Raw genomic sequence first — 13,989 nt, 5'->3', positions numbered from 1 at the left:
ATATCCCAAAAGGCTCCTACAGCCATGATGCTGGCAAAGCATTAGGGGCGATTTCGTCCGCAACATACGAAGTGCCGAAGGATGTCTATCCCTACGCTACTTAGTATTTTAGGGTCACATAAAAATTTTATTCCTTTATTATGTTTTGTTAATAAAGGGACAAATGTCTTTGTCAGTGTGAAGAAGCCACATGGCTCTCTCTAATTGCTCTAACAGCTTACAATAAATATATGTACTGACAACGTGGAAAATAAGTCAGTCACACATTGGACTGCATGAATAATGGAAATTAAAAAGAATATTATCGCCAACTTCTAATCGATGAAAACAACAAAAATCCAAAGGTAGCATCATATGGTGCATTGGCACCTTTGATGCAGGTTGGGAAACGATGATGGGTATCTTCAAAACGTTTTGGCCCATACTAGCATCAGATAAACACCTTAAGGATGTCGTGACACTTCATCCATCTATTACGGCACGCAGAGGGAGAAATTTGAGAGACCTTTTGTTACCCAGTCATCTCCCCACTAGTGCCACCTCAGGTCACCCTAAAAACTACTTACCAGCAGGCACCTACCAATGTGGTCCTTGTAGTGCACGTCCCTTTATCAACAAACATTATAAGACCTACTCCAGTAGAACCAATACGGAAATGTTTAGATCACACTCTTACTTTAATTGTTGCACCATTGGAATAGTCTATCTACTCACCTGTTCTTGTGGCCTGATGTATGTGGGTAAGACATTTCACCTATTTAACTACAGAATCCAGGAACACGTTAATTCAATATGGAGACGTCTGGAAACCCCAATCTCCAGGCATCTACATCACCATCATGACCACTCCTCAGCTGGGATAAGATTTATGGGTCTGGAACATGTACCTCAACCAACGCGTAAAGGGGGTTGGTACATTAAACTTTGTCAGAGAGAGGCGTTTTGGATCTATAGGTCAAAAACCCTATCACCACAGCGATTAAATAAAGGGTTTTCTTACTCCCTCTTCATATAATACAGGGACTGATTCTGTGACTATGAGGCTTTTTATTGTAAGCTAGTATGCTGTACAACAATGTTGTCTAAACCTTGTTTAACCTTTTTAGTTACTTGCACTTTTTAATTAGTGTCTTTAATCACTAATTTTGCTCTCATCTAAATATGTATAATGATGACTGACTACTTGTGCCATTATAGTAGTTCATGTATTCTTCAATGGCTCTTTATACCACTTTAATTTAGACTTCTACTTATGGTAAACCAATTGTGAGACACGTGCCTGGTTGAATATATGAATTATAAACATTGGATCGGACACACTGGGCATTAGTTATGTGCTTGTTGCTGCAGACCTGACACTTGACTACCAAGGGACCTTATCATTTCATTACTTTTAATGTTATCACTGATTTCTTGATTCATTAGCCATATGCAACTTTTCTTTTTGATGTGATATTCTTTGGATTACGGTCACACAGTAGTGAGCTTGATTGTAGCATGATTTAAGTCAAAGCATTTACTTGTGTAACCAACTGATGATACAATGTAACATTACCCCTGTCCTGTAACTACCAAGGGAATATAGCAAGAAGATATCCATTTATTATAGATACTCAAATTACAGCTATACTTATGATTACATGTGGGAGGTACCTTCGAATGGGTCAACCCACGTTGGTACTATTCATCCATAATGCATTCACCCATCGTCTTATGCCTGCCTTATAATTATGACATGGCAGAAAGGCCATTTACTGCAGGACTTTTCAAATAATAGTATTAACCCTTCTTTACAGCTAACCAGGGCATAATATAACTTAATTTTCGTCGTAGTATACACAAGAGTATGATATTTAATGGTAACTGTCTGCTATGTATGTTGGTTAGCAGCGATCGCGTGTGGGCGGTGCTTGAGGATGGGATGTCCCATCCCAGTACTACTGAACACACCCACTCTGCGCACATCACGGATGCTGCCCACGTCCCATGTTGGGTCGGACCTATGACGCTGCATACTGACGTCTCCTGTGCAGGCAGTTCGATATGGATGTATGGATGCTGCTTTCCTATAACGGGTAATGTGAACAGATATCGCCTAATTGGCATACAGCCATGCTAGTCACAGGTGGTGACTGCCTATTGGCGGTCTTCCCAACCCCAATGATTATACACCTCCCTGCGAGGTCTGACTACACTCCAAATAAGGGGATTGGATGAGACATCTTTGTACACCGCCCCCTGACCAGCTGATTCTGTTATGGCTAATTGTTTATATGGTATTCAAACAGACTTCTGGATGAGACAGACTACTTTGCCCCTGACGAGGGTGTTGTATCCCGCCAAAACGCGCGTCAGGCTCTTTTACTATTTTGTTTTTTTATTCTTTATTTTTGCAGTGCTTTTGATGGTTACAGGCATACATATGGTACCCCAACGGCATTCCATACGCTGAGTTTGAAACATAAGTTACACTGGGTAGTAGATGGACAATGCACTTTTTTTTTTTTGATATGACATAGATGTTACATAGATAACAAGCTGATAAGTGTCGCATTAGTGTATAAAATGCTAGGCTAAAATTGCGCTTAACTCCTACGCATCAGTAGTTATAACAACGTGCTAGAGCTTTAAAAGCGAAACCCATACGTTTGGTATCAATGTGCTGTATTTTCCTGGCTCGACTGCGCTTGGCAAATGTTACGGTGAGATTCAAAAGTGTAATCTGCGCTTTTTAAGATAGGTGTGCACGCTAAGTAAATACGGTTCTGGCTAGTAACTGTGTGAACCTTAACCCCTTAAGGACCAGACTTCTGGAATAAAAGGGAATCATGACATGTCACACATGTCATGTGTCCTTAAGGGGTTAAAGTAAAAGAACTGATTTTAAAAGTGTAAATAAAATCACCTGGCAACACTAGTATCCTAATTCAACATGCAGACCTCGATTCTGGTTACAAGGGGACAGTGCTTATGTTAGTCTAGTGTCAACATGAGTTATATAGGTATATAATGCTAGGCACAGGTTCTGGCTGGTGCGTTTAAGCTTTGTAGCAGTGGTATGGGTATACAAGCTAGTCAAACTTTAAGTCTCACATACAGTGGGGGCAATAGTGATCGACAGTTGCTAGTGTGAGCTGCTTAGAGATAATTAAAAGCATACGTTCCAACAGTGTAGACAGATTCAAATAATAGTAAAGTGGGGAAAAAAAAAGAAAGTTAGTTATGAGTCCACAAACCAGTCCCTTTTAACCCATGCCGGTTCGTGGCAAGTTGTCTCCAGGGGTAGAAAGGCAGCAGACATCGGAGCGTTGCTCCCATGCCGGGGGTCCCCTCTGTCCCCAGACCTGTGTAGAGGGCAGCAACTTCGGACCGCCGACCGGAGGGCGCCGTGTGTTCAAAGCTTTCCTATAACTGGTGCAGCGGAGAATGCTGGTGTTCTGTCGCCGCCTGTGGCGGGCTTTCTTCCTGCAGGGTGGTTGCTGTCGCGGAGGCAAACTCCCCATGACCCTCAGCCCGGGCGGGCCACGTGCCTGTATGGCTAGCGTGGGGATGGTTGCTGCGCCAGGAGTAAAGCGCCTCTGATCCCTCTTTCTTGCTGCAGTAGTCGGGTATGGATTGTATAGCCGCCATTTCGGAGCTTGTTTTTGCGCGGGTCGAGTGTTCATGTGGCGTGGGTCAGGCTGTCGCTACTGTGGCAGTTTAGCAGTCGAGTGGGTCTGGGTTGGATGTTGTATCTTTTCCATCAGTTTTCGCCAGAAGTCGTTAAAGATCTTCTCCAGTCTGGCCGCACATCCAGGTTCGTCCTGGCTGCTGATAAGCCGCGTGGTCGCCGCCATCTTTGACGAGTCTCTTGGCCCTCCGATGGGTGTTTTTGTGCCCACCGTGGCTGAGGGGACTCCTAGTAGTGGACCGGGATCACCCCCGCCGGTCCATAGAGGGGGGTTGCGGGGTACTCGCGGATGGCGCTCAGCTCTCGGGCCGCTCCGGACTGGGAACTCGCCGCTGCTCCCCGCCATTGCGCTCCCGGCCGCATGCTTCCGCGGGTCAATCCTGGTGCCTGTTGTCCGTTCACGGTCCGCATCACCGGTTCACCGTGTGGACTGAGAACAGGGTCAGTGTGTGCCGGTTCATGAGGTTTGGAGGTGCCTTTTTAGCTGTTTTTCGCAGTTTAGTCAGGAGCATCAGTTAGGCACGTCTTCCCTCCATGGCAGTCAGGCCCCGCCCCCCTTTTACTATTTTTAATTATGCACTTGTTTTCACGTTAGGTAGCACTTCACCTTTTTGTTATCTCTGCAGGGTCTATGGTTTAGGTAGGCACTAGCCTAGTGCGGTGCCGAAGTATTAGGGACAGAGTATTTTTGTAGGGTATGATGTGTTCCTATTATTGATTTTCTAGCATTTTTTCTTTTTGCTTTTATTTCAATATTTGTATTGGAGTAATTTTGCTCTTCGTATATTTAGCTTTTTATCTACAATTACAGCTGGATGAGCAATTTCATTGCTTCTGAGTAAAATGCAGACAATTCCCTTGTGTCCCCATGTACCCTTTGACAGTAACTGTATATTAGCAGGATATCTAACCAGAGTGGAGTTACTTTTGTGCCTCTCATCTGTCCTATAGGGCTACCCTCTACCTGGCATTCAGACACTGTCTTTCCTATTTAGGACACCTAGTTAGATATAGTGGCTCTATGTTATAGCCTTAATAAAGGTTTTTAATTCAATTTATTTTGGTTTTACTACTATACTATTTTAGGTCTAAATTCAAATTACTTGGGAGCCACTGGTCTAGTAATCCTTTCACATGAGGGCAGCTTGTAAAAAATCACAAATCACAAAATTGCAAAGAAACATAGGTAACCACAGCCGGTTCCTCTATTTACCACTATAATGTCTTGAAGCATAGAATTTAGCAGGGCTAACCATACAGATATCGTAGCCATAATATTATATAGTTTGTAAGAGTTCCTCTATTTAAAATATATAAATAATTGAGAATACAATATAAAGACAGAGACAAGCCCCTAATTGTACGGGGGACTGAACGTAATGACAGAAGGCTGAGTGAGGCCTTGTGAAATTGAGGTAATCGTAATGAGTAAGATTTCAGTACCTGATACTGTATGTCAGGAACAAGGTCTACAATCCATATTTTTAAACGTGGTAATTCGATGTGCCTAAAATCGTGACATAGTGAAAGCGCTAAGTACAACGTATATGAGAGAATTAAAAGATGCATGAGGTTTAATAGAGTGTGAATGCTGTAAAGGGAAAATGAACCCTCTGAATAGGATGTATGAAAGGTAGCCAAGTATAATTTAAACAGATATGTGACCTAGTTAGGCCTCCTATTAAACTGACAGAGTATTGAGAACCTAGCCGAGAGCTTGCTTACAAAATAAAAAAACTGTTAGTCATGACAGAAACAAATAATGACATGGATAAGAAACTTGAAAGGGTTAAAAATTAAGTACGTGACTACTGTAAATGGACAAGACTATATTATTAGAAATAACAATTGTTAAATGTCAGCTTAAAAGTAAAACCTGTTGCAGACCATCAAAGAAATAACCTTTTAACCTCTGGTTACAGAAATACATGTTGTTGGTTGCTGAATAAGCAATATCGCGTTTAGCTGATGTAATCTTGTCATGTTACTTTTGCGAATAGATTTTTAAACAAAGTGCCTTGTAAACTAATGGATAAATTGAACCAATATCTAACAAAAACCGTTCAAAAATATGTACAACTGAAATAAGTGAAGGAAATTTGATTGAGTGAACTGACTACATGTTCGAAGAACAGATCGTTCGTATGCACGAATAGGTATAGCTGATACGAAATTGTATTGGAAGCTTTGTACGAACTTACTGAAAGCCACCAAAAAATATTTGAACGGATGATTACGTGAACGAGAAAACAAATAAAGATGTGAACACAAAAAGGGAGCCTATCCCTGCGTTTTTAGGCTGGAACGTAGGAATAATCGATTATTATTCCCTACATGAACTTACGTGTGCGTGCTGGGTCTCGTGTCTGGAAGGCGGGTGGATGCCCACAGGGGAGCCAGAGTGTTAGGCCAGAGGTCGGAGCAGAGGGACGCTGGAGTTGAAGTTTTGGCGGAAGTGCTGGTTGCTATGGTAACAGGTCAACCAGCGAGATCGACATAGGTGAGTAGGAGCCTTGCGTTTAAATATGCCATGGCCTTCCTATATGTTAACTTTAAAAAACTTTTTTCAGGCAGTAGGGGGACTGCCTGAGAGTTCAGGCAGTCCCTCTGCAGGCAGACCTGCGTACAGCCATTCCGGCCATGTGATCGCAAGGACCCCACGATCACATTGCCCAAGAAGGCTGGATCAGACGGAGGGGGACTGCCTGGGCTCGCAGGCAGTCCCCAGGATCGCGACCATAGAGGATTGCGGGGACCTAGTAAGTAGTAAGAATGGCGAAAGGAAAAAAAGGAGTACAGTCCATTTTGGTTTTAGATAAATTTAAAGTCATTAAAACTCCCAAATAGGAAAATAAAAGTTAAAGGGATACACTATGCACCAAAACAGCTCTAGCTTAATGACGTTGTTTTTATCTATAGATCATGACCCTGCAGTTTAACTGCTCAGTACACTATTATTTACGAGTTAAATCACTTTGTTTGTACAGCCTAAGACAGATGTATTTCCGTGTCATGTGTTAGATTGTCAATGATACATTGTCACTATTTTCCAACCATCGTAAGTGTTTACCACCACTACTTACTTTCCTTGACCATACTTCTTAAATAGTTTTCCAAAAGTCTATTTTGTTGTTCAGCCCTTTATGACCCTTGTGTAAACCTGGCAATATGTTTTCATTATTAGTTGTTTGTCTATGTTTTCTATGAACCATGTACATGGACCACTCTAAGAGACCAACATTTAACAGTCCAAATTGCATTTATGGTGTATTTTGCTGCATGAATCACTGCTTTTCTGTGACAAGTCTAGTATATCCATGTGTTCCTCATGAAAAAAAAATATATATGTATTTTTGTATTCATTTGGCTGTCAACTTTCAAGTTCCTTATTCTTGTGCTTCAAGTGAAGAACTATTTAATTCAGCCACTTTTTATTTGTTTTATTGTTGTCCATCTGTCACTATCTCAACAAATATATAATCCCTTTGATCAGTTAATTCAAGTCTGTGTCTGGCATAGTCTGCGTGCAGCGGATATCAACTATGTTGTTCCAAGAGCCAAGCTACAAAAGCTCGGTATGACCTTTACAAGGTGTGATGTACTATACCTTTGATGTACATTTATAATATAAATTAGTATATTAATAATTGTATTCACCACCTGTAAGCGTTCTCATTAATCCACAAATTATTTATACCTGAATCACATTTAAGGCAGATACAAAACATTGCATAAAGGAATGTGATGCCTATAAAATACCCATAAAAGTAACTTTATTCTACCTAACTTGCTTCATATATAAGAAGGTTGAAGTCAAAGAGACACTTGCAGTTTACTTTCTTAAGAAGAAACATTTCCAATTCTTTGTATAACTCAATCAGAGATCAACATGAAGCATCAAGGCAGCTACTCTTCTTCTGGATCCCTCATGGTAGGCCACAGCTCTAGAGGCCATTGTTCCTCTGGTAGCATCTCTTCACTTCATCATGGAAGCTCCAATACACTTCACCATAAGAGCTTCAGCTGCTCTAATACTGGTGGTTCCTATAAATCATCCAGCCACCTTGGAGGAAACTCAAAACTATCTATCAGTTCATCTTCTCGTCTTGCAAATGGAGGTGGAAGTGGCCATGGTGGCCTTATAAGTCATCTCAAGAGTTCTAACAACCACACTCATAACCTACTTCGTATTAATGAGAAAGATACAATGAGGGCTCTGAATGAGCGTCTTGCCTCCTATTTAGACAAGGTCCATTCGCTGGAGCAGGAGAATGCTGAGCTGGAAAGGAAGATATGTGAATGGTATGCAAACAATGCCCCAAGCTCACTCCCTGACTCCAGTGAGTACTATAGGACTATTCAGGAGCTACAGAACCAGGTAAAACAAGACATGTATGAGTTTATCTCCAATGTGGTTAGTTGTAGAATGATCTTACCTACAATGCATGTTTTAATGACTTAAAGTAAACTTGTCATTACAATAAAATATCCAGACCAAAGTGTCTGCAAACCCTGAAAATACCACTGTAGACATGACTGTATAATAGAGATATTGAATTGTTAAATATTCTACAATATTTTATATACATTACATGAGAAAATATATTCTATACACTGCATACATTTCATTCTGACTTGAACTAATCCAATATATATGCCATTAAAGATTTCTTCTAATGTGGTTATGTGTTGGGTGATCCTACTTGCAATGTATGTTTTAATGACTTACCTTCTTAATAAACGTACCATTCCGTAAAATAATTCTAGTCCTAAAAGCTTGTGTAGAACTGACTGTATAATAAAGATACAGAGATGTTTAAAACTGTTTTATATAACTTATATAATAAAATATGTTATTATACACTTATAAATAGTATGATGTTGTTACATTCAAGAATTCAGCATTTCAAACTGAACACAGGGCTATAAAAATCGCATGTGGTTCAGCTTTTCTCAAATAGAAAATAAAACATCAGTGTGTATAATCAACAGAGCATTTTCTCATAACTTTAGTTATAGTCAAATATAGTTCACGGAGACCAGAATGTTTAAGCAAAATAAGTAATATAAATTATTTTTAGAAATTAATTGAGAATGACTTTGCTTACCAGATTTCTTCGGCGACAATTAACAGTGGAAGGATTGTCCTACAGATAGATAGCGCTCAACAAGCTTCAGATGACTTCAGAAACAGGTAAGTCCATGAAGTTATGAGATTTAAAGAGACAAGTGAAGACTTTGCTTTATACAACTGTAGCAGCATATATATTTGTAAAGGTGACTTTGTGTGGCCAAATATTAATATAAACATATATTCATCAAGTATGGTGGTTGGTATTAAATTAATAATTAAAAAACACAATATTAAAAAAAAAAATCTAAAAAGCTCTAATTTCTCACAAATAAACCTATTTTTATATTGTTACAGCAAAACATTCAGCATAGAATTGTACATAACTTCAGTTTAATGAAAATTCTCTTGAGTCAACGATGAGGTCTACTAGCACTGAAGTAACTGCTTTAGTAATGTTCTTACCAAGTTTTCGGTTGAGGAAAGTTAGTGCAGTAGCTGTAAACTTTCTTATGTGTTCTATTAAGGTGTCTATTATGTTTGATTGTAAGCATTAGTTTTGTCTAGTATCGTTTTAACTGTTAGAAGCCATAACTTCTTTGGTGTATTTTATGTTGATGTCTGTGTCTTTGTTTTTAATAAATATCCACTTTGTAAAACAGACCGAGTTACGACCATAGGTTAGAAGATAGTGCTGACCTTTATGGTAGACTATTGGCTAATTTAGGATTATCAAGGCATTATAATTTATCCATAACTATTTCTGTATATTGCTGCATTCCGTGTAATCATAATAAAATATATTGTAAATACCTTTACACAATCCTTTACTAACTGCACATAGCATTGCCGTAGTTATCATCAAGCTGCGTTTTTGTCATGTTATTCCATACACAAAAAATATTTTCAACCAGCGTTAAATTGAAAAGTGATAAAGAGTTAATTTCCATGCCTATTCTCAGAATTGATTATATAATATGATGTGCTCTTTTATTATTATTATCAATTTAGGTGTGAGATGGAGATAAACACAAGGAACAATGTGGATGGAGATACTGGTTCCTTGAGAAGAGTCTTACAACAAATTAACAATGAAGTGCAAACCTTATCCGGAGGAGTCCAAAGTCTCCAGCAAGAACTTTTCCAGATGAAGAACAACCATTCAGGGGTAAAATGGAAAGATGTAGATGGCTTATTATTATAATTTATTAAAACACTACTGAGAACAAAGATGCATTTGGAATAATTACAGGACTTTAAATGTCAAGTCGTAAGCTACTAGCCAGGCCTCAAATGTTTCTTGCCACTGCAGCCTAGAGAATCCTTGGTACTTTTACCAGTGGTTACTTTGTACGATACAGGGCTACATTTTTACTACAAATGTCCAGTTACATTTTTTCCATTAATTAATAAAAGTGAACAGTTTTGGGGATCTCTTTCTTACATACATCGTGGATGCTTGTTTACACATTCAAACATAAGGGTTAATAAAAAAGAGAAAATGTTGAGAGGTTACTATGGGCATACATATATACAACTTTTCTTTATAAATTACTTTAAAATTTTCCTTTCACGTCTTACCCTAGTCCTTTGTCTTTTTCAAAGGAAGTGGATGGTCTGCGTGCTCAGCTTGGAACCAGAGTCAACGTAGAAATGAATGCTGCTCCATCCATCGACCTGAACAGAGCTCTATCTGAGCTCAGAGAAGAATATGAAAACATGATGGAGAGGAACCTCAGGGAAGTCGAGGGCATGTTCTTGGCAAGGGTAATTCTAACCATAATATCATGGAGCAACTAGCTGACAGTAAACTATAACACTAAAACTATAGACGCATACCAGATTGGTAAGAACAGTATTATATTTTTACATGAAATATTTTTTTTCTTGTAGAGTGCAGAACTGGACCGTGAGATGTCTTTAGGAGCCGTACAATTGCAGTCAGTTAATAATGATATCATTGATTCAAAGCGGTCTTTACAGACCCTGGAGATTGAGTTGCAGAGCCAGCTGAGTATGGTATGTCAGCATGCATTAAAATATGTAAACATATTTAAAGCAAAACCATGACTATATTCCACACTTGCTGGTTTTATTGGTTCTAATAATGCTTTATTGACTACAAAGTCAATTGTGTCAGTCTTTAGTTTAAGAAAGTTTACCATCATCCATTTTTGGATGCCATTAATAGCATTTATGTCTTTTTCATCACGTGCATCTTATATTAATAATAATTCTGGAGAATTCTTTTATAATAGGATATTTAACATGTGTTGCTATTTTTGGAGGTTGACTTCATACAGCTTGGTTTGATTGTGTTTTTGATGATGACCTTCTAGTGTATGCTGGATGCTTTCCCGAGAAATGTTTCCATTGCTGTGTAGAAAAAAAATAAAAAAATAAATAAATACATAAATAAATAAATAAATATATATATATATATGAATGTTAACTCTCAATGTTAAGAGTTACTTAATGTATTTGCACTGGATCTCCCAATCTTTCTGGGCGAGCATTTTATTATACTATGCAAAAATGTATCAATGTGTAGTGGTGGTACTCGTCAACCTTTACTTTCAACATTTGTTGAAAATGTATTTTGCGTTCACTGCAATACATCCAACCATTGACACACAACACAAAGAAGCAAAGCCAGCTATTTTAACTAATATCATCATGATGGAATGTGGGAATGTTTCGAACCTTTAAATATATTAAACAATAGTACAATAATATGATGGAAAAAATAAATCCCTGAATAAGGGATCATATACCTACTTAGTTACGTAATATTGCTATGTCATCATTGGCAGAAATCAGCTCTGGAGGGCACCTTATCAGAGACGGAGGCAACGTTTGGTTCCCAGCTTTCCCAGTTACAATGCATGATTGATAACATTGAAGGTCAGCTGACACAGATCCGATCTGACCTAGAACAACAGAATCATGAATACCAAGTTCTCATGGACCAGAAGACCCATCTAGAGATGGAAATCAACACCTATAGACATCTGCTGGATGGACATGACATTCAGTGCGTATTACAATTTTTTGTCAAATTTAGTTGTTAAGTATTCAGATCAAAAAAGGAGAAGAAAAACAAAATAATGCTGGTTTGAGTGTAGTCATCATTTTACAGTCTATGATGGAAAAGTTGACAAAACCTGGCTATTGATATCTCTTAATATTCATGTCTAACACCAATATATGGGGCACTTACCTACATTAATGAGTATACAGTCACAAGTGAGCATAATAAACACTAGAATATTTTAAATGAATTAGCTTATAGAACATATCGTAAAATATAATATTAGTAACTGAGGTGGACAGTTAAATGTATATATTATTTGAATGGATGAGATAGGTGACTGAGGGAGAAAACTAAGGAGGAGATAATTATTGGTCGTAAAGAAATTACAAAATGGGGTTTCACACAAGGTATATGTGCATAGATGGGTTTTGGGGTATATAAAATTATAAATGAGGTGGCTGAATAGATAGTTTGTTTTAATATAAGGGTTTAGAAGGAAGAAGATGTGCAACTGGGAAGAATCCCGGAAGTCGGTGGTAAGGATGTAAATAAAGCAGAGATGATGAGTGTAGTTTACATAGTAGATTAGTAAGAAGACGTAGGGAAGTGCAACATACTAAATCAGAAGTGGCCAAAACAGAGATCCCCACCTGTTACATAACCACAGATCACATGTTGCTTTACTAATTGTAAGGTTGACAGTGCGTCATTGGGATTATGTGTCTGCCATAGCTGGGCATCCAGTTTCTGGATGCACCTTTTTTAGAGGGATTTTTTTTTACTAGTTAAAGCGTTATTAATTAGTTTATTAGTAATCCTGAACGCATATTACGAAGTATGAAGTACTAAGTACCGAAGAATGTTGATGTTAAGGCAAAACAATATGTGATGCTCTATATACAATTACAGTTAATTTCACCTAAGATAATTGCATATTTTTGATAACAAATATAATACACACCTCTTTCATATCAGTTCTTCTAAACATCTCTAATTCTTTTCGCAGTATTTCCAATCATACCAGTTCTGGAGGTGAGTAATATACATCACAATAAAAAAAATTACATTTGCAACGAAAATGCTTAGCTATGTATCGCAATGATATTTGATATTTCTCAACCTTGCTTATTGATCCAACTGTTATACAGTATAAAGGGAATCAACACAGTAAAGGAGGAGGCTATATTTAAAAGAAGACAAACTACCACAACAAAATGACATAGTCTTAAATTAGAGGGGCAAAGGTTTAAAAATAATATCCGGAAGTATTACTTTACTGAGAGGGTAGTGGATGCATGGAATAGCCTTCCAGCTGAAGTGGTAGAGGTTAACACAGTGAAGGAGTTTAAGCATGCGTGGGATAGGCATAAGGCTATCCTAGCTATAAGATAAGGCCAGGGACTAATGAAAGTATTTAGAAAATTGGGCAGACTAGATGGGCCGAATGGTTCTTATCTGCCGTCACATTCTATGTTTCTATGTTTCTATTACTTTCTTAAGATTTAATCAACTCAAAAATAAAAGATGTAATAAAGTCCGTGTGCCAATCTAATTTTTCCACGTCTGCTCTGTTCTAGCATCCCATGACAACAAGTGCAAGTAATGGCCATGTGCTTCTCAATAAGCTCTTGATGCCTCTCTAGATAAAGAATAACATGAATTGAATCATTATGAAATCAACTTCTCTGGAATTAGCAATCTGCCTTTTTTTGTCTTTCTTTAATTCCCTTTCCATTCCTAAACTGATACTGATTAAATGCAAGTGAAAATCCAACACAAAATATATTAGCTATGTGTACAAGTAAAACTGATATTGTTCTGAATTATTGGAGACTGTTTGTGTCATATTGTTCCTGAAAAAATTAGAACTCATCTACAGCTTGTATATCAATACAATATTTACAATGACTATATGCAGCTTTATCGAAGGATGGTGTTGAGTGGTTTGCCTAGCAAATATTATATGAAAGAACATTTTAATTTCCAAGTTCTGAAAGCATTTTTGTAACTGTTTCATCAAATTATAATGATAAGACAATGTGGATCTGCTGCATATTTTTTGTAAACTAGTATTTTACTGATATTGTAAAGCGCTGCGGATTACGTGGGCGCTATATAAATGCCAAAAAGAATAATGAATTAATAATGATATATTTATTGTTTGGATTTAAGTTTTGTGGGAACTTTTGGACTGTATTGTAATTACAACTTTAT

The 13,989-nt window shown here is 37.9% G+C and overlaps 1 protein-coding gene across 1 annotated transcript; it reads left to right on the top strand.

Annotated features, from left to right (window-relative positions):
- Positions 1 to 7,773: 7,773 nt before the first annotated feature.
- On the top strand, positions 7,774 to 13,989 carry LOC134565845 (keratin, type I cytoskeletal 42-like). The gene is made up of 8 exons (XM_063425513.1): positions 7,774 to 8,048; positions 8,782 to 8,864; positions 9,753 to 9,909; positions 10,347 to 10,508; positions 10,635 to 10,760; positions 11,555 to 11,775; positions 12,782 to 12,807; positions 13,353 to 13,989. The coding sequence occupies exons 1-8, from the start codon at positions 7,878 to 7,880 to the stop codon at positions 13,376 to 13,378; spliced, it is 972 nt and encodes a 323-aa protein (XP_063281583.1). The 5' UTR covers positions 7,774 to 7,877; the 3' UTR covers positions 13,379 to 13,989.

Source organism: Pelobates fuscus, chromosome 6, assembly GCF_036172605.1.
Source record: "Pelobates fuscus isolate aPelFus1 chromosome 6, aPelFus1.pri, whole genome shotgun sequence".
In the NCBI taxonomy this organism is placed as follows: Eukaryota; Metazoa; Chordata; class Amphibia; order Anura; family Pelobatidae; genus Pelobates; species Pelobates fuscus.
The sequence above is the reverse complement of the archived record's forward strand: the minus strand, read 5'-3'. Positions and strand labels throughout refer to the sequence as shown.

Coding starts and splice junctions, on each gene's coding strand:
- LOC134565845 (XM_063425513.1), top strand. CDS start 7,878: ATGAGGGCTCTGAATGAGCGTCTTGCCTCCTATTTAGACAAGGTCCAT. Junction 10,761..11,554: donor TGCAGAGCCAGCTGAGTATG/GTATGTCAGCAT, acceptor CATCATTGGCAG/AAATCAGCTCTGGAGGGCAC. Junction 11,776..12,781: donor CTGGATGGACATGACATTCA/GTGCGTATTACA, acceptor TTCTTTTCGCAG/TATTTCCAATCATACCAGTT.